General features: G+C 32.7%; 1 protein-coding gene across 1 annotated transcript in view; it reads left to right on the top strand.

Annotated features, from left to right (window-relative positions):
* The window catches only part of LOC126881487 (rhomboid-related protein 3-like), a 78,534-nt gene extending 52,655 nt beyond the window's left edge, over positions 1 to 25,879 (top strand). Inside the window, exons 3-5 of the mRNA XM_050645772.1 lie at positions 741 to 1,007; positions 4,425 to 4,635; positions 21,906 to 25,879. Of these exons, the coding sequence (XP_050501729.1) occupies positions 741 to 1,007; positions 4,425 to 4,635; positions 21,906 to 22,265 (838 nt within the window). The 3' untranslated portion in view covers positions 22,266 to 25,879. The remainder of the gene's footprint in view (positions 1 to 740; positions 1,008 to 4,424; positions 4,636 to 21,905) is intronic.
* Positions 25,880 to 27,243: the final 1,364 nt, after the last annotated feature.

The raw sequence follows: 27,243 nt of genomic DNA, 5'->3' as shown, positions 1-27,243 counted from the left end.
GCAAAAATTAAGTAACAAAATTTAAAATTTATCTATTTGATTACGTTTATGTTAAACTACAGAGTTCAAAGAAGTTTTATGGGGAGTTTTAGGTCTAGATGTGTTATAGAAAAACTCCATCATCATCATTCAATCTTTGCTTGTCCACTGATGGACATATATTTTCTCATAGTTTTCCATCTATCTCGATCTTGTCCCTCTTGCATATAAGTCCTATGACAACGCTTTAGATTATCAGTCCAACGTGTTGGTAGGCGATCTCTGCTTCGGTAGGCATCATCTCTTGGTCTCCATTCCAGTATCCGCTTTGTCCATCTGTTTTCTGTCATTCGAGCCACGTGAGTGGCGCCTGCCCAGTTCCATTTCAGTGTTGCTTTTCTCTCTAGTGCATCAGCCACTCCTGATCTTCGTCGTAGCAGGCAGCTTGGGAGCTCGTAGTGAAACGCCCACCATAGCACGCTCCATTGCCCTTTGAGCCACACGGATCTTTTGCACTTTTCTCCTTGTCATGTTTAACGTTTCCGCAACTTTCAGTTTGCAACGTTTCAGTCTTATATACGACTGATATCAACGGTTTGGACATCTAGAATAAAAATATAAAGCATAAAATACAAATAACCTACCACAAATCTACGGTATTGTGAAAAATTATAAACGCAAATAAAAAACTGTTGCGAATCATTGTTATTTTTACCAATAAAAGTCTTAAAAGCAAATAGCATAATTATTTTATATTTTAGAATATTAAAATTCGTTGTCCTCCCTCTCAAAGACAGAAAGACACCGCGGCTACAGCGGACCATCACCTTTACTGGAGCCTACGAACGAGAGTTCAAATGTAAAGAGAATATTCTTGGAATGGCTGTATTATCCATCATTCAAATAATGTGTTTCTACGCAAATTCGACGTCTAAAAGGGCCAATGTGTTGTCTAATGCATTACGATTCCATCCATGTAAGAAGAGGCAAGTTTATAGATACATCACCTATTTGCTGTTGCATGCCGAGTAAGTACAATTTAGATTGAAATAATATATCATACCATAATTATCAGATCACAAAACATTCCTGACGCTGACCGTTACATATGATGGAGCAGAAACATAGACTCTAACTCTGAAGGGTCAAAACTTTTCGAATACTCGAGCGTAAAATACTCCGCAAAATGTTTGGTGCTGTAAACTTTAAAGCTATAACTTCGATTTATACCAACTCTTTAATGAACCAGACATCATAACGTTGATTAAAACATAACGACTTAGATGGACTGGACCATAATAAGTGTAATCATCATCAACCCATACCCGTACGCGTCCACTGCTGGACATAAGTCTCCCTCAGCTCTTTCCATCTTTCTCTGTTTTGTGCGGCTTGCATCCAGTTGCCGACAATACGCTTCAGATCGTCAGCCCATCTGGTTGGTGGTCGTCCTCTGCTCGGTAGTGCTTCTTCTCGTGGCCTATAAGTGTAATATCGTATGGTATTTTTGCCGAGGAGATCCTTTCGGACTGTTCCGTCGCCAATTGCATCTTTAACCCTGTTTCAAGTAACCAGTGTCGATGTACACTAGGCCAGGGGGACCGATGGCTTAACGTACCCTCCGAAGTACGATGAACGACTCGTATCATTTTTAAAAACCAAAATGTCTTTGTTGGTGCCGAGATTCGAAATCATGCACTCTGGCCTATGACTATCTTTGCCAGACAACATTACTGCTAAAAATCTAACCACATGAACATCTGTAGGAAGAAGAACCAGAGGCCAACCGCGAATAAGGTGGTTAGGTGGAGTTGAGACCGACTTGGAATATTAAAAATCAGAAGATGGCAACAGGTCGGCAGAAACCGAACAGAATGGCGACGAATCTTAGAGCAGGTCGGCATTTACAAATGATTGTGAAGCCAAAGAAGATCATGATGATAACGATCAGAAATCTTATCCCAGATCCGTGAATACTTGTCGTGAAAGAGGGCTTTTTGTGCTCGATAGTGGTCGCTAATTCTGTGAGGTGAGCATTTCCGAGTGGAAGCTAAGAACGGTTTAACTTTGAGTATCAGTCAGTACCTAGGTTTTATTAGCCTTATTCCGACATGCGGGACACTTGGAGTAGTGACTTAACATCCTCGAGCTCCTCTTATTTTTGCAAACTACCGGGCAAGAACCGAAAAAGGTCCAGCGAGCGAACGAGGACAAGGTTTAAGTACCTCTTGAATTCTCCATGCATAGACTAATCATTTTGCAATCACAGGAATTTGCAAGATACTAATGAAGGAATTAATTGAACTGACCAGATACAGAAATCTGTGGATATGAATCATACGTACTAACACGACGATCACTGTACTATCGGTGCTCCCTGCATTGCCAATACCTTACGTTTTCATTAGTATTTTATAAACGTGTGACGATAATATACTCTCATCGTCTAGGTCTAGAGTAAGCCTATGCATTCAACAGATCGTTTTCTTATACCGTCACTGGCAGTATAAAAGAATAAACAGAAATCCATTAGTAGTCATTCTCGGTGCGTTGAACGGAGAATAACTACTTCCCCATCGGCACAGGTGAGCTGAACGTGTTCCGAAGCCCGTAGATTTGGCGAAATGAACGAAATCGATAAATCCCCATCCCACCCAAGGCAACGTCTAGATGTGCTGAATGTGGTTATCACTCGTTTACCGTCCGATGTGCTGAATAGAAATAAACGTGACTTCTGTCCTGATTAATTTCCCTAGTCGTCGGTTTATTACTCATGTACGAAATATCGTCACACTGACCTTTAAGGGTTTACGAAAGCGTATATATGTAGAAGGTAAATTCTTTTTAGTAAGTATTTAAGATCGGCTTTATATCTGGTAGTGATGTTAGAAGAGAATATTTTCAAGAGAATATTCCCGAGAACGAGAATATTCTCGAGAATATTCTCGGCCATAAAATTCTCTCGAGAATATTCTCAGCAAAATTTTCTATATTTTCAAAAACCGAAACAAAAATAAAAACTAAATACGGGTCAAATTATTATAATTTAAAAAATATGTAGGTATATTGTTTTTGCCAATCCCATGAACCACTAGCAAGGGTGTTTACAGTGTCAATATTTATTGTTTTGGTGCAATATTAACGTGGAAATATTTAGAATGGTGTTCATTTAAGCAGAGAAGAACAAGTTGAGGAAACTGAGTTTGTAGATAATTTAGCAACTTTAAAATATGGTGATGAGTCAGCTGAAATAATGGCAGATTTGGCACTTTATCGGTTTAAGGAAGGATTTTTTGGAAAACCATATGTTGTAAAATCAATTGAAAAACTAGACTTAATCATATGGTGAAAAGGTACATGTTGCGGAACAAAATTAACTAAAATAGTAGTTGATATATTAAGCATGCCTTCGTCCAGTGCAGCGACTGAAAGAAGTTTCAGTATTTATGGTTTTTTATCCACTCCTCTAAAATAAACCGGCTCACTGCTGAACGGGCTCGTAAGGTAACTTTTATTGCTCACCATTTAAAATTGTTAGACGTAGACCAATCCATGACTGAGCTGGCCACTCGTGAAAAACAAAATCCCACAACTCATCAGTACATTGAAATGCATATTGTAGATGATTATGGTTTATTTTTTAATCAGGAGGAGTAAACTAAAAAGACAGATTCACACCCAAGAAAATCGCTAGAAAAATAACCAAATACATCTTCTTTTTTTGCTGATCATGTCGGCCCTCAACGGTAATCCATAAATATTATATTATATTAATACGTCGCTGAAGAGTTTTAAAAACAACTGCTTTTTATATCAAATTAGACTCAAAATCTAAAAATTAAAGAAATAACACAGAAAACACAACAAACCGCTGATATAACTGAATTAACCTATGAAATGCCAGTGTCAAAACTTGATAAATGTCATTAGTGTCAAAATTTTTTAACAGTGGAGTAAACTTGCCTGAGGTTGGACCAATTACAAACAAGGATTACAATGCGGCAAATTTGAATCACTCCTCTTGGTTTAAAAAACAAACTATAGGATGAGCTAATGATAGAAATAGATTCTAAATCTGAGGTCTCATCTTTTATCATACCACATCGATTATTTGATGTTAAGAAAAAAATTTCATTTTTTTATCAAATAAATTTTGTGTTTTCAGTTGTTTTTGTATTTTTTATACGCAAGGAACACTGTTGTTTCGTCTCATAATTTTGTATATAAGATCATGATTTTTAAAACCCTATTTTTCATCTTCAACAATATTTTTAAGTGCGTCATGGGCTTCATTCTCAAAAAATTCTCCATATCGAGAATATTCTCGAGAATATTCTCCGATTTTTCATTCTCGAGAATTTTCCAACACTAATATCTGGATATCTAAATACATCATTAACCTATTATTTTGTATACCAATTAACTTACGTATTTTTCTTTTTTAGCAACATGCATCTGTACGGTAATATCGTCATACAGATTCTCATTGGAGTACGTTTAGAGATGGTCCACAGTTGGAGGGTTGTCGTGATATACGTGGCAGGAGCTTTGGGAGGCTGTTTAGCTCATTCTGTTCTTGATAGATCATCAACTTTGGTTGGCGGAAGTGGTGGAGTGTTCTCATTCTTCACTGCTCACATTGCTGCAGTCATTTTGGTAAGTATTCAGAAGATTAACAAGGCAAATTCCTTATGGGGAATATAGAATAGTAGTTAAGTACCAGGATATAGGTCCAAGAAGAGAAATATACGTATTTAAAAAAAAAGTGTTACATATGGTAACACTAATATGTGTAACACAAAAAACAAAGGCAGTTTTGTTCAGAATCGGAAGAGATGTGGGGTCTGGAACACTTTTATTAGTACATAAACAAAAATCAAATTGGAGAAAAAGAGAAAAAATATAAGATAGCAGGTACTAGAGCTAAACCAGATATACTGAATAAAAAAACACGTCTTCTTACTCGCTAACGTGTACGCAAATAAAAAACATTAGGTACACGCGAGTTAAACTTCATCAAGACAGTGACGTCATTATTGTGCGCAGTGACTCTATGTATATTTGGTACACGCTATTTTGATATGTTTACGCCCGATTTCATAATAAAGTTAAAGGAGACTTAAATTAAAGGAGGCTTTAACCAATAAGGCTTTTCATTCACAGACATTTGTTTCGAGCTTCTGTCATATGTCGTATAAACCGTGTATATTAACATTATACAGAGATTATACAACATTTGACAGAAGTTCGAAACAAATGACAATCGATGAAGAGCGCTATTGATTAAAGCATCCTCTAACTTTAGTATGTAATCGGGGGTAAGTATTTGTTTGATAGAAAAATATTTAAATATAGTAATGAAACACAGACTTACTCACAATCATTTAATTATACTTTGACGACCGGTTTCGATCTCTACATTGTTCAGATCATCTTCAGGTCGGCGTTACAAGTAGTTAAATGATGCCGATACAAGGGATGCGTTGCCAGTTCGTTGATAACATGTTTATACGTCCCAACGGCGGATCCAGCAACCTGGCAAGGTGGGGGCAATGAAATAAAATTTTTCTCGTCACTGGCGTATTACAAATTACTATTGATATCTGGTCTCTGGCATTAGATGGTAATAAACAGATTTATTGTGAGAATTTTTCATTTATTATGTTCTAAAGACTTTTAATAATCTTCAATTCCACGGAATTCTGTGTTATGTTTCAGTTATTCAGTTATCAACAGGACACAAAACTCACTATTTATTTTCAATCGTAATTATCTCTTTCTTAAAAAAAAACTGTCAGTAGACACCAGGCGAGGTCTCAAGGAGGGGGCAATTGCCCCCATTGACCCCCCTTGGATCCGCGCCTGATACGTCCAACTTATGCTAATTGGTTAGCTGGGAGAGGTACAGGGCAAACAGATATGTTACGTAGGTCAAAGCATAGTAAATTTTTTGAAATTTGAATGGATCCTGAAGGAAGATGTGTGCTGAGAAACAGAGGATGTTGTGTTAGAAAGGAGAAAGACAACGTTCGAGTGGGTGTGTTTTAAATGTAGCCAAGTTTGAAATCACTTTATTGTAGACACTTGTACTAATGTGATGGTCTTTGCTAGTTGATGTTTTGCGATATGGGCAGAGGTCAAAGTATGGGAAATGACAAATAGGAAAAAATTTTTAATTAAGTTAAATTAAAATGTCTTGTTCCCGGTCAAACAAGACATTTTAATTTAATTTAATTAAAAATTTTTTCCTATTTGTCATTTCCCATACTTTGACCTCTGCCCATATCGCAAAACGTCAACGAGCAAAGACCATCACATTAGTACAAGTGTTTACAATAAAGTGATTTCAAACTTGGCTACATTTAAAACACACCCACTCGAACGTTGTCTTTCTCCTTTCTAACACAACATCCTCTGTTTCTCAGCACACATCTTCCTTCATAAAACACACCCACTCGAACGTTGTCTTTCTCCTTTCTAACACAACATCCTCTGTTTCTCAGCACACATCTTCCTTCAGGATCCATTCAAATTTCAAAAAAAATTACTGTTTTGACCTACGTAACATGTCTGTTTGCCCTGTACCTCTCCCAGCTAACCAATTAGCATAAGTTGGACGTATAAACATGTTATCAACGAACTGGCAACGCATCCCTTGTATCGGCATCATTTAACTACTTATAACGCCGACCTGAAGATGATCTGAATAATGTAGAGATCGAAACCGGTCGTCAAAGTATAATTAAATGATTGTGAGTAAGTCTGTGTCTCATTACTACATTTAATATGGACTCACATATGCAACCCATTCAATATTAGAAAAATATTTGTTATTAAGGGAAGGGAAGCAAAACTATTCAGATGTTTCAAACTTAATTGTAATAAATCAATGTAAATCTATATAAAAGTATATATTCGGGTTAGCAAAATAAATATGTGTTTAGATGACATGACATGTACAAAATATTGTTAAAATAATTTTTAAACGTAAGTTATTACATATTATTAAATATATATTAATTTATAGTCTCGTATCTTTTTCATACTGTTTTAAAATGTTGTTAAACTCATTAAAAGAACTAAATAATTGTGCACACTCCTTAATTAATTTAAAAACAAACACTAAACAAATAAAAAATAAGAAATCTCTTTACTAATCAATATTAAACTGTAAACACAATAGTCTAAGAGCTAGAGGCGAGAAATCATCGTCATAAGTAATATGGACTTTGGCATGTGAAATGTGTCTATTGTATGTTGATAATTATGACCCCTTTCAGGCTGACACCTCAGTGGATACAGGGAGTAGCAATAAGGGATGAAAGGGGAAAGTTAACGCAGTCATTACAGGTTTTCACCTCCTATTTTGTTAAACCTCCATCGATTTACATGAAAATGGGTGAGTAGTTAGAGCATACCTCAAGAAATAAAACTGATATGGTGCCAACGTGCGCTTTTACCCTGGGGGTGGATGCCACCCCTTCTCAGAGGTGAAAACAATTTTATTGAAAATAACCCCACTAATCTATAGAGGGACAAATTTTAAGCAAAATTTATTACCTCTAATTATTAAAATAAATCGATACTTTTTGAGTTATTAAAGATCAAAGATTTGAATTTTTCGTGAAATAAATGCATGATGTAAAGCGGTTTTTCGTAAATAATTCAAAAACTGTAAGTTTTATCAAAATAGTTATGATTACCGTAATTTGGGGTAACTTGAGACACTCTTTAACTTAAACCTGAAGTTTATTACATACCGAGAAAAAATTAATGTTCAAAAACTATTTGAAAACATTAGTCGCATAGGTAACTATGATATGTTTATAGAATATTTCTGTTTATTTTGTCGTAAGTAGTTTTTTTCAATTTTTTTATGTCTGTCTCAAGTTACACACTAGAATGGGGTAACTTGAGACAGCCGTATAAATTCAACAAGTGACTCAAATTACGCCTTGATAGAGTAACTTGGGACACCGAAAATATAATTATAAAATGTTTTGTTAAATTGAGACATTCAGAATATTTTTTTGGGTTAATAAAAAAGACAGAGAGCTCAAAACTTTTATTTAAAAACAATTAATTACAGCAATTTTAGTTCGGGTACTGAAAAATACCTCTATTATTTAGGGCTTTAGGCGGTTTAATACCACCTACAATGTCCTGCCAGCAATAATACAGTTCATCCTTAGGTTTGGGCCATTTCCAGTTTTCCCGTGAAGTCTTTGTCATTGCACTTATTATTGCGCCTTTACTGTCAATCTTTTCAATTACCCCATGATAAAAATTTGAGTCGTAACTAACTATGACAAAGCATCCAACTTGTTTAATTATTGCCGTTATTTGCTGCAGAGGGTGTTTTTCCGGATGAGAGTAAATATTATCCTGGTCATTAGTCTCTTCAGTAATATTGTCTTCAATATTGTCAATCTGTTTTGCTTGAAATTAATCCCAGTCATCATCTGAACTGTCGTCAAATACAACCTCATTTCAACTGTCTTCGTCACTTTCACTACACATAATTACTTTACTTGTCTTTTGCCTTTTCTTACTGGATGATGGTTTTCCTTTATTTTTTCCATTAATTGGCTTCTTTTCTTTTTTCTGGCTTTGGTTTGTCTTCCAAAATTACTATATCCTCTTCACAGATTCCTCTACCAGCAGGAACATTCAATTTCCTTTTCTTTTGTTTTCTTAAACCATCTGTCTCTTTCCTTCTACATTCTTCTAAATATTCTTGAAATGTAGTTACCCAGGCAACGGTACTCTCACTTTCTTTGCCATCCTGTACTGCCTGTTTACTTGGAAGCCTCTTCAAGACCTCTCCTCGATTTAGTGGAATTAATCCTGCTCCTTTAAATCCACTTATTACGTTTTGTGAAAGATTTTTCTCTCCCATTGCCTCCAGATATTTTTTTAATAAACGAGGAAATGTATATTTTGGCACAGTTCCACCATTTTTTGTTTTCCAAGAATCTAAAGTTTCACGCCACTTAATTTTAAGTGGGCGGAAAAATGCGACATCTAACGGCTGAGTAAGTGCAGTGCTATTTGGGGGAAGTAGGATGAAGATTATGTTGTTTTTTTTTACATTCCTCTATTATATATGGGGATATATGGCTCGCCAAATTATCCCCAATCATTACTTTTTTCTCTTCTTTATCTTGCTTCGAGAAATAAGGCAAGGCAATTTTTCGATACCTATCTTCGAATATCTCCAAAGTGAACCACCCACTCTTACTTCTATTATAAACTGTCCCCTTAGGGCCATGTTCGGTCCAGGTATTATAAAGATTCTCAGCTTTGTATGTTACATATGGAGGGAGAAGTGTCCCGTCTCCGGCAGCGGCAAACATTACAGACGTACTTGACTTAGAAAAATCAATAATCCTTTCAGGATGTCGACACCCTCTTCTAACAACAACTTTTTTACGACCAGGATCGTCTATCATATTTGTTTCATCATAATTAATGACAGAATGAGAAAGAACTCCCTCCATTGACTGATTTAACTCATCAAAGTAAATATTTATGGCGTTATGGTCGACTTTGGCTCGAGATCTCTTTATGTTTTGGCACATTTTATTACTCAAAGTGTTCTGGTGATGCTTCAAGAAAGACATGACAAAATCTCTACCTGGCATGTTGTTTTTAAATCTATGTTCATTTCTTCCAGAACGGCCGAGGAATGCTTTGACAATGAGTCTAATATCGTATAGTGTGAGAGGAAAGCCCCAATCCCCAGCTGAACATAGACACATTACTAAAGCATTTTGGTCAACTTCGTTTAAAACAAATCGTCTACCGACCTTTCCTGCGTTCTTTCCATTTATTGCTCTATTTATAGAACATCGTGGTATTCCAAATTTTCTTCGGCTTTCCTCAAAGAAATCCCGGACCTAACAGCTTCCACTGCTTTATGAAGTTGCTCCTCCGAGAAATTTCGGTATTTTCTAGATCCCAAAATTCTTTTTTGGGTTCGAACCATACCTGAGCCTGAAACAATAATGAAAAAATGGTAAGTAGATAGGTAAGTAGGTAGGTAGGTAAGTAGGTAGGTTAGAAACTAGTTTTTACAGTATCTAATTTGTGGTGGGGTAACTTGAGACAGTTGTCTCAAGTTGACCAACCAAGGTCAGGCTGCGAATTCATATTTTATAGCAGCCATAAACTTCGCAACGCCGCAATGAAATTTACGGCACACCAATATTAATATTAGAGGTTACGTTTTCTAGAACAATTGATTGTTTTCGGATATTAGTCATATAATTATTGTATAAGTTATGTACTATATGAAATTTGGCAGTTTTAAAGTTGACGTTTATTAAAAAATTATCAACTTACCTTAGATAAGACAAAAGAATTTAATTACTAACGGTCAACAACCACACGTTTGCTACCTTTTGCTATCAAAACAACACTAACAATGTTAACCGGGATGCCAAATCGACGAAAAATAATAGTGTCTCCAAATTGTCTCAAGTAACCCCATCGTCTCAAGTTACCCCAAATTACGGTACCAAAATTGAAGATAATAAAAAATTAAAGAGATTTCTTATTCGAAAAACCTTTGAGAATTAATAAAAAGTGAGTTATAGGTGATGGAATGTATATTTTTTTTCGGCTAGTACCCAAATCTATGTATTCGATCAAATAACGGGAAAACGGTGCATTTTATAAAATATATTTACTGAACACTTGTCAAAGTACTTAGAAATATGTATCAAATGAGCTCCCGGAAAAGTTGATACCATTAAACATTATGCTACAAACATTTTTCAAAGTTTAGGCTCCAAAAATTTGGAGCCTAATTATTATATTATTTATATAAGTTTTTAAAATTGTTTTAAGACATTTATATAAAATATAGCAAAAATGTATTTGAATATTATGTCAAATGTGCCCATTATTGGACACCCTCAGTTTCTGTATATATTCAGTTTATACAGGGGCGGTTCTAGACCAAAAAAAGTGGGGGGCAAGGGAACACAACCGCTGAATAAACAAGATAACGTGCCTTTTTAACGAGAATTATAGTACAAAAGTACTGTAAAAACTGAAGGGGAGGGGGCAGCTGCCACTAAGTTTATGTCGATAGAAAATATTCAATTAAATATCGAAATAATATAAAAAGAATATTTTAGTAACATACATTTAATTAATAATAATATGTTCTTTTTATCATTCGTAACTTCACGCATGTGCTCTTAAATTGACGCTATTTTATAGGTACTTGCTACTGTCATTTCGGAGTCGGCGTTTGTATTGATTATATCCATCTCAGTCTGAGCTATATCAACATCTCTTACGAGCACGATACATTACAAGTATTTGGTTGAACGCCTATAAAAAAAATCCAACAGATTTGATTATTGAACAAAATGGTTGGGAACTTGCTGAAGATAACACATATAAATTCAAATAGTTTGAAGGGCCTCAAATGCCAGAGATTGTTAGAGATATTATTTTTGAGAATGAAACAAACGATGAGATGGATGATGAGCAAGCTGATGATGACATTCATAATAGCCAAAGTGATGAAAATAATTATGATAGCGATTTTAGTGAATGTGACAGCGAAAGTGAAAAATAAATAGTATTTTCAACGAAAATTTTGATTTCGTTTATAAATTCGCAAAGTCCGTTCGTTCGTTTCTGCGTTGCCACCCCTGCAATATCTGGAGCTTATGTACCGATGTCAATGTAGTTTTGTCTCCTGAATCCAAATCTTTAAACGGCATTTCGATATCTCACACCATCTTCGAGATAACCGACCTCAAAGACAAGTTGCATCTCGGGACAGCAATTTATGATTTTTTAGCAATTTTAAATAGCGAGATAATTCTACAATGGAGACACTGTACTTAAAAATGTTAATGATTATTTCATTCATAGGAGATTCTGACCAATAGAAAGCTACAGAAATCTGAATTAAATCGATAATTTTTGATAATCTCCCGTCGTTAAGTATATTACGTCAGATGCCCTTCGTTGCTACGAAAAAATACATTCAGTGACATTAATGACAATTAATGTTTTAAAAATTATAAAAGTAATGACATTCAATCGTCAAATATTTATAAAAACTGTGTGTTTAATGGTACTTACATAAATAAATTACAATAAAATTTTGGTTTTGAACAGTTTTATTCATGAAATAATCGCAACAAATTGAACTCGACCTCTGAAATTAATATAGAATTTTTGCTCTCGTGACACTTTGACATAATTTCACTCGCCTTCGGCTCGTGAAATTAAAACTGTCAAAGTGTCACTCGAGAGAAATTCAATAATTTCAGAGCTCTTGCAATTACTACTGAAAATTTCATATTATTTCAAAAATATATTACTTCATATAAACTGTAAAAGAATTGAAATATCAAATAAATAAATATTAATTATTAATTTTAATGTAAGTAATGTTAAATGGCAGGTTACAAATTTTTGGTGCTGTCTACCCAATGATTTATGTATTATGTATATTATATTGTATAATATACAGTGTGTCTACTTAAGTTGGACACATATATTATGGGACACTTTTTTATTTTTTATTTTACGAAATAAAGTTATAATTCTAAATTCATAAAAAGTTCTGCATCGTCTAAAACCTACGATCCAATCATCAGGTAGCAAATTTTATCTATATTATAGGAGGTATTTTAAAAAATATGAATTTCGCTCAAGATTAAAGTACCTTTTTTTCACACCGTTGTAAATTATTGTTACTACGAAAAATTGTTTGGAATTAAAAACTGTGTTCTAATATATGCAATAGTTGTTATTATTATAATTAAATAATTAATAATTATTATAATAATGTAACTATTATCTACATTCTTCTAATAAAAAGAAAATATTTAATTTTTTTCTCAAATTAGAGATACCTACCAATCATCATTTTCATTTATAACTCTTTTATTATTAATTTTACGAACAAAAATTATTCTTCATAAAAAGATCTGCACGGTCTAAAATCCAAGATGCAATCATAAACATAAGATTATATAAAATTGTATCGATTTTAGTCGATGTGTAAAAATATGAATTTCGCTCAAGAAATTCGCTCAGTAAAGTGCCTTTATAGCTCACAATATTTAAATAGTAGGATATAATTGCACATTAAACATAATTTTTAATTCTAAACAACTTTTCATAAAAGCAATTTTCCATATTAGGAATTTAAATACATAAAAAGCAAAGTTTTTGGTTATTAAAATGCTCGCATTTTTAACTTGTTATATTTAAATTGTAATAAAACGAACTTGATAATAAATTATAATCCTAACTTCATTCCCGAAATTCCTTTAAAAATTATTCTGTTAACAAATTTCAAAATAAATATATAAATAGCGTATGTTTTATAATTTTCACTTTTTCCTAAAAACTCGAAAGGGTTCTCTTATTTTCATCATCACTTGCTTAGCTTTGATGTTATAAACTTCATCTGGAGCTCACTTGATAGGTATTCTTGAGTACTTTGACAAGTGTTCAGTAAATATATTTTATAAAATGTACCGTTTTCCCGTTATTTGAGCTTGAATACTTAGATTTGGGTACTAGCCGAAAAAAATATACATTCCATCACCTATAACTCACTTTTTATTAATTCTCAAAGGTTTTTCAAATGAAAAATCTCTTTTATTTTTTATTATATTCAATTTTGGTAATCATAATTATTTTGATAAAACTTACAGTTTTTGAATTATTCACGAAAAACCGCTTTACATCATGCATTTATTTCACGAAAAATTCAAATCTTTGATCTTTAATAACTCAAAAAGTATTGATTTATTTTAATAATTAGAAGTGACAAATTTTGCTTAAAATTTGTCCCTCTATCGATTAGTGGGGTTATTTTTAATAAAATAGTTTTCACCCCCGAGAGGGGGTGGCATCCACCCCAGGGTAAAAGCGCACGTTGGCACTATATCAGTTTTGTTTCTTGAGTTATGCTCTAACTACTCACCAATTTTCATGCAAATCGATGGAGGTTTAACAAAATAGAAGGTGAAAACATTTAATGACTGCACCAACTTTCCATTTTCATCCCTTATTGCTACTTCCTGTATCCATTGAGGTGTCAGCCTGAAAGGGGTCATAGTTATCAATATACAATAGACATATTTCACATGCCAAACTCCATATTACTTATGACGATGATTTCTCGCCTCTAGCTCTCCGTCTACAACGTGATTAGACAAATTCTAACACGCTGACTCTCTGACACTCTCGGTATATTTATTATACCACAGCACACACTCGGCTCAAGTTAGCGTGTATGCAAAAAACCAGTAACAGTGCACGCTAAATAGTGACGTCACTGACTTGATGACGTTTCGCGTGTACCTAACTTTTTTATTTGCGTACACGTTAGCGTGTACCTAGACACAGCGATAAATAAAACGAAGAAAACAAGTTAAAAACAAGTTGCCAAAAAGGGCGCCACTTTTTCTTTCTTCGAGAGACAATGAAATGAACACTGTCAAAACCAAAATAGATGCATAAACAAAAAATAACGAGTAACAATCACACCTAACCTTCTCTGCTCGTTCAGCAAAATTGTTAGCAATTATTTATATTGTGGACCAAGAGAAATAGCCGGATCAGGGAACATAAAATTTTACGAAAACTTCCAAAAAAATAAAGGAAGATGAAAATTTGGGAATAGGTAGTTGAAATTGTCTATTATTATATAAGAAAAAGTTTACAATTCTACATGCCCTCCATTTTATAAAAATTGGGAAATGCAGGGTGAAAAATATTTTCTCGGGAGTGAAAAAATATACGTTTAAAATAAGCCCGGAGTTGGATAAAATGACTAATTTTAAGCAACTTTTGTTCTATAGAGTTTTTTCCCCAAGTCAATACTTTTCGAGTTATTTGCAGGTGAATATGTTCATTTTTAACAGAAAAACATATTTTTGAGCGGTTTCTAGCAGAGTTGTAGCTAATGAAAAGTAGGTTCTTCTTCGTCAAATTCCAAATCGAATATTTCAATGTGAAATAACCAAAAAACAGAGCACTGTTTGGGGAAAATTTATTACAACTTTTTTAAAAGTGTTTATAAAAAGGTTTATTTTTGTTTTTTAAAAACACTTCTAACATTAAAAATAAGTTTTTTGGTACAGAAATCGCGAAAATCACCCCCTAATTAGCTTCCCAAATAAAATTACTCGTTACCGCTTCACAAGATAATTTTACTTAAAAAATTGGGTTTTAAATTAAACCTTTTTTTTTTCTTTTGAAAAAAAAATGGAATTGTTCATGGAATTAACTTAAAAATGATTAGCAATACCAAAAATCTTAACGAGTAATAAAATGTACGTTTTACTTTTCTGAATATTTTGCTTTTTTGTTTTCTTGTTAGACAAAAATTGGTTATACTATGGCTGTTAAAAACTTGGCTAACCTAAACTTGTGATTAGTTACTCGTTCAAGGCATTTTAACTACAGCTTTTTCAAAAATAAGCACTTTGAACCGATGAAACTTACAGATCATATAAATAAAACATAAGCAAAGTAACTTGTGAAGTGGTAATGATAAAATTTATTGGGGGATGCTAATTAGGGGGTGATTTCCGCGATTTTTTTACCAAAAAATAAAAGGGACCAACAATATTTTGAGCGTAACTCAATTACTTTTAATGTTACAAGTTTTTTTAAAAAACAAAAATAAACCTTTTTTTAAACTCTTTAAAAAAGTTGAAATTAATTTCCCCGAGAAGTGCTCCGTTTTTGGGTTATTTCACATTGAAATATTCCATTTGGAATTTGATGAAGAAGAACCTACTTTTTATTAGCTGCAACTCTGCTTCTACGGAGTCTACAGACCTCAAGCATAAACCATTTTTTTCAATTTTTTATAAGCTATATTTTTGCTAGGAATATTTTTTTCCCTGAAATGCTTACTTTTTGAGTTATCTCCGAAAAACCGCTCAAAAACATGTTTTTTCTGTTAAAAATGAACAATGAATTCACTTGCAAATAACTCAAAAAGTATTGACTTGGGGAAAAAACTCTATAGAACAAGAGTTGCTAGAATTAGTCATTTTATCCAATGATTCCGGACTTATTTTGAATGTATATTTTTCACCTTCGAGAGGGGGGTATTCCACTCCATTTTTGTAAAATGGGGGTGATGTAGAATTGTAAACTTTTTCTTATATAATAATAGACAATTTCAACTACCTATTTCCAAATTTTCATCCTTCCTTTATTTTTTTGAGGTCAGATAGTTCTTTGATTGGGCTAAAAAGAAGATTGTTAGAGAAATGAAAATACAATGTTGTTACATACAAACCAAATGTATTATGAAACATAGATTTAACAGAACATATTAATTTTAATAACGTTTAGTATAAATTTATAACTAAGGTAGGAGGAATTGGGATTAATTGATTAAATGATTAATTAATGCCTGGTTGCACCAATACATCATAAGTTTAAGACGTGCCTTAAGCTCAGCTTACGAAACATTCGCGTTGTATTATGGAATCTTAGATTAATTTTCTGCTTGCCACAATAGATTGCCACGTGGATTGCATAGATAAAAATCGAAAATTATGGTTCAACGTAAGTGAGACTTAAAACGGCCCTATCTATAAGCTGAGCTTAGCTGGAGTTTAAGATTTGTTGGTGTAACCAAGCATTAATGTTATATGTATAGATAATAGCATAATCAAATTCAAAAAAAGGCTTACCCATATAACTGTTATTTCACTCATTATCGATCATAATCGTCACATATGCAGATTTCACAAGCGGTGGTTTATCGCGGATAGAACCAGGATGTCTCGTTTGTTTGTCTTTCGCAGATACGTCACTGTTTGCGTTTTAAAAGATGCTGCGCGTCAGAGAAAACGGGCACTTCACAAAATTGGTCATTTTTGATGTCTCGAATTTCCTAAACCTGTTGTCCAATTTAAGTAATTTTTTAATATGTTATTATAGCCTTATTCTTTAACAATATCGCTGTAATAATATTGTTGCTAAACAGGTAAATTTTCATTTTGTACCGAGTGTACCCAGCAAACAGACCGACGTGTTAATTACGTGAATTTTGGGTACATTTGTCACCAATATACGTAAATTGCTTACTTGAATTTCACGTGAAAATTTGGTTGGAATGTCACATTGAAAATACGTATTTAAATTACGTGAATAACTCGTCTTCAATAGACGTGTTATTTACCTTAAATAGCAATAAAATGTTTCGGGAAATTTACGTTGCAAATACGTGTTGATTAACGTATCTTTTAGGGAATGTATATATTAGTATTCACGTGAAAGATACGTCCTCGGTTCACGTAAATAATTCGACCTTAATTAACTTATGAATCATGTAATTATTATCCTCATATGATATAAATAAAACAAGCATAATATAAAGTATTAACAATGTATTTATTTAGTAGAATTTAGAAACTTTAAAACATTTGTCTTGTATAATTATTATACAATATAATGAACCAAAAATGGTACCGACCTAAAGACACATTAAAAAATTTGCCAACACAAAACACAACACGGGTCACTTTTTATTTCTAGGAGGATACTTCGACACTTTCTTGTTTTTTTCTAATTGCATCATCGGCACTTCAACCCTCGAGCAGTGAGGTAAACGTTAATACAAAAGACATTATTATAAATAAACCCGCCTAAAATAAAACGAAGGAAATAAAGCTGTTCACGTTTCACTTTCACTTTTTGTTGTGAGAAATGTGAGAAGCTGATATTACAGGTTATGATCATCGATTTTAAAAATCGATTATTTTTAAATTACAGTTAAACTACTTTAAATTAGTATTACGTATTTTCTTTTTGTTTTTAAATTTCTTCTACTATTTACTAATTGGGTCTTACTAAAAATCTATTTCAATACCAGAATAATATAAAAAAATAATCCTATCGAAACGTATCTATTATTCGATAAATCGATTAATTTAGTTTTCGAACCAACTATGTTAATCATGTACCGTGGTCACGTGATAGTATTTAAAGGAGGAGAAAGGCTTGGTAGTACGTCATCACCGCGCGCGATTTGAAAATTAGACTCAACATCATTTTACCTCCTGTGATATTTTTAAAGACAAAAATAGCAAAAATAGCGTAAAATCAAGGTTGGATTGAAATAGTTATGCTAAATGATTTTAAAAGCGAAATCATAAGCTTTTTGTTTAAATATTGGTATTATTTACATTACTTTTACGTGAAATACATCTAATTTTTCGACGTCCATAAAATACAGTGAGTAAAATTCAAGCGATACGTATTTAACCAACACCGTTGTAAAATTATGTTTTCCAAAATATTTCTCAAAATTTAACCAAAGGAAGTTATTTCTGTTTCGTGATTATTACGTAAAATAAACGTACCTTTGCGATGTAACCGACATTCACACCTATTATAAAAAACATGTACTATATTCGTCATTATGATTTTATATTATTCTAATGTCAAACATGTATAAAGGAAGCCCTATATATAGGTGAATGGTTTGGCACTGAAATACGTTTTTTTCCCGTCATAAAGCACCGAGTTACGTATTCGTTGAAATTTGCCGTAAATTTAACGTAATCATCACGTAACTGGGCTCAAACCTGTTTGCTGGGTACCAATCAAACTGTGTTTTTTCTCAAAGTTCGCAACACCCTGTGGAATATTCTAGCATCTATAAAATACTGAAATTAAAACCCAACTATAGCCTCAGGTTTTCTTAACATTGTTTTTTAATTCATTCTCTTATGTGGGATAATAAAAAAGTTAGATACTTTAACAACTAGCCATGGTCATCATCAATGCAGGGTGTTCTAAATAATTGCGACAAACTTTAAGGGGTAATTCTGCATGAAAAAATAATGACCGTTTGCTTGGTAAACATATGTCCGAAAATGCTTCGTTTCCGAGATACGGGATGTTGACCATTTATTTATTGCTCTAAAACCGGTTGAGATATGCAAATGAAATTCGGTAGGTTTTAAGTTATTGCGCATTTTTTGACGTACAATTAAGAATTTTTTATTCACCATTGGCGTGCATACGGGTCATATTACCCATAGGCACGGCAATGGTACATATAAAATTCTTAATTGCATATCAAAAAATTCACAATAACTATCTCTTAAAACCTACCAAATTTTATTTTCATATCTCAATCGGTTTTAGAGCAAGAGTCAGTTTGTAAGAAAAAATTCAAAATCCCGTATCTCGGAAACAAAGTATTTGTGTACATATGTTTATTAAGCAAACGGTCATTATTTTTTTACGTAGAATTACCCCTTAAAGTTTGTCGCACTTATTTAGAAACACCCTGTACTGATGAAGAACATGGCTAGTTGTTAAAGTACCTAACATTTTTATTATCCAACATAAGCGAATGAATAAAAAAACAGAATGGTAAGAAATCCTAAGGTTACAGTTTAGTTTTAATTTCAGTCAGTTGTTTCTGACGCGCAGTGTATATCACAAGGATATAAACGTTTATTATCAGAGGGGTTCTGAAATCAGAGGGGTTCGCGGTATCTTAGCACGTGGTAATAGTACAGTATAAAGATTGACAGTAAAATTAATTCGATGTCGTCACTTTGATCTGAGTGAGTGATATCGCCAAAGTTCGCAAATGGTAATTCTCCAGTGGTACTAAACGGCTTCCCATATTTTAAATGTTCAGATATTCCTAAATGTTAATATTACAAAAACAAAGGGTCTAATAAATGAAAAACAATATTACAATTCAATGTTTATATTTCAACGTTTATATTACAATTTAATTTTCTTAAAAATATCAACGATATTGCGCAAGTTTTAAATCTCAATGGTTTTTAATATATTGTACATGTCATATAAACGTCAAATAAAAAGGCGGTTAATTGCCAAGCTCTCACGGCATTACTATACTCTGTTTTTAACCAGGGGGAGTAATTCAAATATACCGCGTCGTAACGCTTGTTTGTAATTTGTCCAACGGCAGACAAATTTACTCCACTGATATGAAATTTTGACACTATTGACATTTATGAAATTTTGTTACTATTTGCATTTCATTGGCTAATTAGGTTATATCGGCGATTTTTTGTTTTCTGCATTATTCCTTTAGTTTTTAGATTTTTAGTCTACTTTTATATAAAAACAGTTGGTTTTAGAACTATTTAGCGACATATTAGTATAATATAATATTTATGGATTATCATCGAAGGCCGACATGATCAACCAAGAAAGAATATGTATTTGGTGAATTTTCAAATTCTGACTTGCTTGGGTGTGCATCAGACTTTTTAGTTTACTTTTCGTGGTTTAAAAACAAAGCGTAGTAGTATGAATACGTATTAAACTAGTGGTCTCTAATAAAGTATATAGTTCGCGGTTTGGAGGCTGAAAATTACACACCCAGAATCATCCAATGTTTAAAGTGCTTGAGGTTTGGGCATATAAGTGCTCAATGTAGGAGAGAGATAGACGTAAAGATGCGGTGAAGAAAATAATAAATCAAATTGTTCAAATCCGAACAAATCCAAAGCTCATCTAGGTGGAAAACATTACTAAAAAGAGTTTTTAATAACACAAAGTTGTTTACATAGTAAACAAACTATAATTTATTGCAATACTACAATGCAACAAATTTGTATGTCAACAATATAAATAACAAAGAGAATAGCAGAAGCTGTTAGGGTTACATGTAAATTTCAGCTTTCAAACATATAAACTCACCGTGATCAACATTCGAATGTTGGTTCGGACTCTATAGTTTGTTTCTATTGAAGGAAATAAACGTGGGACTGCGTTTTTACTTAACCTGTTCCGAGTTTTATTTGCAAACATAGGTAGTATTTTCAAAATGCACACTGCATAATCTGTTCGAATTTAAGTTTGTTTTCTTGTTTAACAAATCTCCTCTCTGGCACAACATTGCCCAATTTCGTGCTCTGAAAATAAATTAAATTTACTTACTATTTAGACATCACTAGATTTTCCGGCTATTATTAACTTCCATAAATATATAAAAATATATCAAAAAATCTTTAGAAAATATTTCCTATTTGTAAACACAATTATTGTATCTGAAGTATTTAGAAAACTGCACGTAACATTTTACTATTTCCAATAATGATGCTATTCTGTTAAGTTGGTTAAATAAACAGATTCAAAATGATAACGTACCTATCAGCTTCCTTGGGAAATCGGAAAAAACTCTAGTTACAATTTTTTGAATTGTTCTTGTACATTTTCGCTTAACACCGACTAATAACACTTGGAACTTTACTCATGTTCAACTTCACAATACTAACAATTATTCACAAAACTAACTCAGTTTAAGCAAAATATGGCACTGTTTACCCGTACGTTCCTACGCGACTGGCAATGCGTGAGTGGTTCTCTAGCGACTGAGAAGCTCGCGCGGTTCAAGATTTTACTTCCAATTTTTCGGAGAGATGTTCTACTGTCCCTCTTTATACTGTGGTATTAGTGGTTAGTACTAGTAGTTAGTACTAAGAGAAGGAACTGTGTGTATGTTCTCTTCCAGAGTCAAAACCAGAGGGTGTTTCAAGAGGAGAAAGCAGAGAAACTTATCTTTCGTTTTTCTCTATTCCAGAACGTCGTATTTCTAAAGGAGTGGGGTAAGGCCCTAAATAAAGTTCATAAAGGAGGAATTATTACTGCGGGCTGGTTTAAGGAATAGTTTTTAATATTTATGTAGGTTAAAAATGTAGGATTTGATACAGTGAAAAATATAATAGCATGTGAAAAATTGAACAGCATTTACGTTTCTTTTTCTTCTTCTTCTTCTTCAGTATATTTGCATCCACTCCTGGACAAAGGCATCTCCATGAGTTCTCCATACGTTTCTAGTCCTTACTAATTTCGGTTATTATTAGAAATTTTGCATTTTCAATTAATTGTAGATATATTTTAATGTTTATTTTCAGAATTGGAGGGAATGGACGCACCCAATAGTCCACGTGCTCCTCTTCGGCGTAGTTGTCGTCTTTGATGTATTCTACAAGATATTTGGTCACACTGAAGTTGGAGATGAAACCAGCTACTTGAGCCACGCAGGTGGTGCTGTGGTGGGCTTGTTATTGGGCGTTCTCATTTTGCGGAATATCAGACAAACGAAACTAGAAAACGATTTGTGGTGGGTCTGTCTGGTAACTTTAGTTGCACTGACAATAACTTTCGTTGTTTTGGATTTTAAACTGCCCATGGAAGTTGACTGTTGCCATGTGAACATCACCATGAAGTCTGAGAATTTAGAGGCTGTTAATCATACAATTTTTAATAGTTAACACACTTAAATCTTTTGGTTAATTATATCCTAATGTAAAAGGCTGAAACCTGCATGACATAGTCATTTATAAATGATCTGAAATAATTTTTAAATATCTAAAGTGGCTAGCGTTTTGATTACAGAGTAGAATCTCTTCTATCAATAACTTATTTATATATCGGTTACTGTTTTGTATACTGAGATAATACTCGAAGTTTCAGAATGTCTCCAATACTTTCTTATACAGGGTGTCCCGAAAAGATTGGTCATAAATTATAAAGCTGATTCTAGGGTCAAAAATATGTTGATTGAACCTAACTTACCTTAGTACAAATGCACATAAAAAAAGTTATAGCCCTTTGAAGTTACAAAATGAAAATAATATTTTTTTCAGTATTTCAAAAACTGTTACAGATTTTTTTTGAAAATAGACGTGTGGCATTCTTATGGCAGGAACATCTTAACAAAAAATTATAGTGAAATTTGTGCACCCCATAAAAATTTTAAGGGGGTTTTTTCCCTTAAACCCCCATAAACTTTTGTGTATGTTTGTATTAAATTATTGTTAAAGTATTATTAGTTAAACACAGTGTTTCTAAAATTTTTTGCCTCTTAGTACTTTCTCGAAAAGCCAGTTTTTATCGAGATATTTTGAATATTTGTCAAATCCACCACCTATTTGTATATGGTTAAGTACGATTATAGAGAACTGGTAATAATTTGAAAAATCTATAATTTACATTTTTATAATATGAAAATATACTAAGAGGCAAAAAAGTTTTAAAAACACTGTGTTTAAGTAATGGTACCGCAATAAAAGTTTAATTGGAACGTACACAATTATTTGGGGGGTTTAAAGGAACGAAACCCCCATACAATTTTTATGTAAACATATTAAAAAAGAAGCCGGATCTCGATAAAAGCTGGTTTATCGAAAAAAGACTAAGAGGCAAATTTTTTTTTAAAATATAGTGTCTAACTATTAGTACCACAATAAATATTTAATTGGAACGTACAGAAAAGTTTGGGAGGGGTTTAAGGGAACAAAATCCCATCAAATTTTTATGGGGTGTACAAATTTCACTATAATTTTTTGCTAAGATGCTCCTGCCATAAGAATGCCACATGCCTATTTTCAATAAAAAATCTTTTAACAGTTTTTGAAATATTGAAAAAAATTGATTTTCATTTTGTAACTTTAAAGGGCTATAACTTTTTTTATGTACACATTTGTACTAAGGTAAGTTAGGTTCAATCAACATTCTTTTGACCTCAGAATCTATGGTGTAATTTATGACCAATATTTTCGGGACACCCTGTATATTGAACGATGTGTGTAGAATATTGAAAATTTTAGAGATGTGTACATATTAGTAAATATTAAAAGCTTTTTAGACTGTCACAAAAGAAAATAATGAGCATGCATTACGCCAAATAGATAGACGAACTGATATCACGAGAATTGCACTAGACTGAATCTTTTCTCGCTTATTTTCACTTTCTAATTCTATCACAATTGACGTTATCACTTATTAAGATAATAATATGTTAAACATATTCGCACTTTTGTAAAATACAAAATATTCTCAAAATAAGACACCGATGTATTCGTTAAAAGAATATATAGCCGTAGTCTAAAACATAAAGAAACAAACAAGTTAAAACAAATCATAATCAGTACCTATATAACATTTTTTTTTCGTTTTTTTTTGTATTATAGTCAATTAGAAACAAAGTTATTTAAGCCGGTCACTTACGGTACTGCGGTGTCGTTCGACAAAATAGTCATATCAATTCTGCAGTATTGCAGCAGACGGGCCAGTCTCTCTGTGGTAGAATTGTAACGATTTTGTTCGATGCACGGTCACACAAATTCGACAGAATTGAACGACGCCGCAGTATCATGAGTGGACGGCTTTAGGAATGCAAAACAGCAGTTCAAAGTAGGCTATATTATTTGTTAAACATACCATAAACCGTAACAATAATTCCAACTGTTTTAGAATATTTTCACATAAACAAATATGTTTATTTCATTCTACCGGGTGTCCAGAAACTCTTCCGACAAATGAAGACCGGAAATTCCTCAGATAATTTTAAGACAATTTAGCCCAATTCACCTAGTCCGAAAATGCTTCCTAAGGGAGCTAGAGCTCTTTGAAGATGCTCTTCGATTCTATTAATTTCGAATTTCTAGTACCGGTCATAGGCGTCTGTTTTGGGTACGGCAACAGTTATTTTGTCTTATAACTTTTTTGTCTTTATTTTTTAACCAATATCTGACCCTGGATTATTAAATTGTGAGATATTCTAATACTAAAAGGTACTCTTGATTTAAGTCGGTAGGATTAACCGTTTTCTAGAAAAATTGATTTAAAAACATTTTGTTTTTTGAATTTGAAAAAAAAAATTGAAAATTTTTTTCAAAATAAAACGACGTTTTTACCGACTTAAAGCAAGAGTAACTTTTAATACTAAAATACCTCATAATTTGATAGTCTAGTGTCAAAAATGCTTAAAAATTAAAGACAAAAAAGTTATGCGATAAAATAACCGCTGTCCTATCCAAAACGGACGGCTATGACCGATACTATAAATTCGCAATTGATGGAATCGATTTTTCTCTGGAAGATAAATACGTAAACCGATTTTTCGTTTTTCTAAATGTAAGCGTTCTGGAGGTATTTAAAAAAACTAATTACAAGACGACTTCTTTAAAGAGCTATATCTCCCTTAGGAAGCATTTTCGGACAAGGTGAATTGGATTAAATTATCTTAAAATTATCTGAGAAATCTCTGGTTTTCGTTTGTCGGGTTTGTCCGGTGTTCGTTTCTGCACACCCTGTATAGTTGATGCATGACCAAAAAAAATTTTAAAGCAAACGCCAATTATGAGGTTACAATCAAACTTGACCCACAGGCGAAACAATTGGCAGCTCGGCATTCATTCAATGGCGTATCTTAAAAATTAAATGACTGACAATAATTTATTTAAGCAATGCCACTAGAATGAGTGAATCAAGCTTAAAAACCTGCACGACGAAACTTCACCATAAATGGCATTTGCTGTATTTTAACTTATTTTTAAGTTTGACATAGACTGATGCAGTATTCCAAAAAGCTGCTAAATTACGTAGATTGTATTAGAAAAAATGATAAAAATTATGTAGTTATACTCCAATCGTATTGTTATACACTATTATTACTTTAAATGTCTTTTAGATGATCTCTATTTTTACTTAATTTATAATATTATGGTTACTAAAGAATCTTGCCTGTTTGATACAAAATATTTGACGATAATAATAGATGTACTATAATTATTCAAGATCAACAACTCAGTAAGTGAGTTTAGAAAAGAAAAAAACCTAACAAAAATTGTAGGTATCTTTGTTATAAGATTAAAAAGGTTAAAAATTTATCTTGTTGAGACACCTGAATAGTGTTATATATTAGCGAATTATTTAATAAAAAATTGTATTTTAGCACAGGTATTATTGCTATGATTCTTTTGTCTAATTTATAGAAATTAATGTTTTATTTATTTATAATATGTTAGGAAGTTTATACACGTTTTAGTTGTAGAAAGTTTTTTGTTTATTTTTACATTTAAAAAATTATGTAAATAAATATTTTACAAAACTTGTTGGTATTTTGAATGAAAGTAAATATGATTCAGATTTGATTACAGAACAGGGACTCTACTATGTGCTTATACCTATTTCGGCTTTACCTTAGCCCAGAGTCGGGTCGGATACTGAAAAAAAGTATCCGGATACCGGATACGGATACTCAAAATGTATCCGGATACTTTTTAAAAAAGTACGAATACTTTCATTTAAAAGTGTATTCGGATACAAGTATCCGGATATTTTTTTCGGATACTTGCTAGAATACTTTGAAGGATACTTTTTTTAAGAAGGACATAAATTATTAGTATTAGAACTATGTGATGTGCATGTATTTTTAATGTAATATATAATAATAAAAATACATTAAATGATGGAGAAAGAAATCAGAAAGTACTCAAAAAATTATTTATTGCTTATGAATAATAAAACTAGAACATAAACTTATAAGGAAACATTAAATTAAAATAAAAACGTACTAATACAGAAAGTATTCCAATTGCTGACGAAGTCAGAAGTGAAGTGCCTTTGAATTTGCCTTTGTAAGTACCAATACCTCAAAGTGTTCATCACTTAAAGCTTTTCTTTTAGGCGTATCAATCATAGTTGCAAAAGAGAAAAGTCTGGATTGAAGGAATGGCAGTGTTGTGTCTACGTTAGGTGCATTATCGGCGGGCGATAAATATTTAAAAGTATCCGAATATCAAAAAAAGTATCCGGATGCCGGATACTTTAAAATTTGATCACGGATACGGATACCGGATACAAAATTTAAAAAGTATCCGGATACAGCTTTCGGATACATAAAAAGTATCCGGATATTGTATCCGGATACTACCCAGCTCTGCCTTAGCCTCATCGGAGCACCTCCCAGGCAACCAAACGACTTTTTTATAACGTAGATAACACGTCATAAAAATGACCAATTGACGTGTTTCTGTGACCTAGTACTGACGTTGAAAATCACGTGTATTTGTCTCATCGATTTGACGTCATAATTGTGACGATCTTAAAACGTCATTGTACCTTCGTTTTTTTCACGTCGAGATTGTGACGATTTTTAAACGTCAAAAAGATGACGACTTTTACACGTCGCCGTCGGTAAAATCAAGTTTTTAATACTTTCAAAAGTGACCTCTTTCAGATGTTTCAAAATAGTATAAAGAATAGGTAACATGAAAATGTAGGCTAAAAATTAATTTAATTAAACTCGATAACACATAATTAGTTCATTAACAGAAAATAAACATCAAACACAAATAAACATAACCTCAACTAATCTTGTTCTCATGATCATTTTTCAGTGCGTCACAGTTTTTCGATTTCTCTCTAATGCATTAAGTTAGATGAGACGGAAAAAGCGGTAGC

This window comes from Diabrotica virgifera, chromosome 3 (genome assembly GCF_917563875.1).
Source record: "Diabrotica virgifera virgifera chromosome 3, PGI_DIABVI_V3a".
NCBI lineage: Eukaryota > Metazoa > Arthropoda > Insecta > Coleoptera > Chrysomelidae > Diabrotica > Diabrotica virgifera.
Note: the sequence above shows the minus strand (reverse complement) of the source record. Positions and strands in the feature narration are given on the sequence as shown.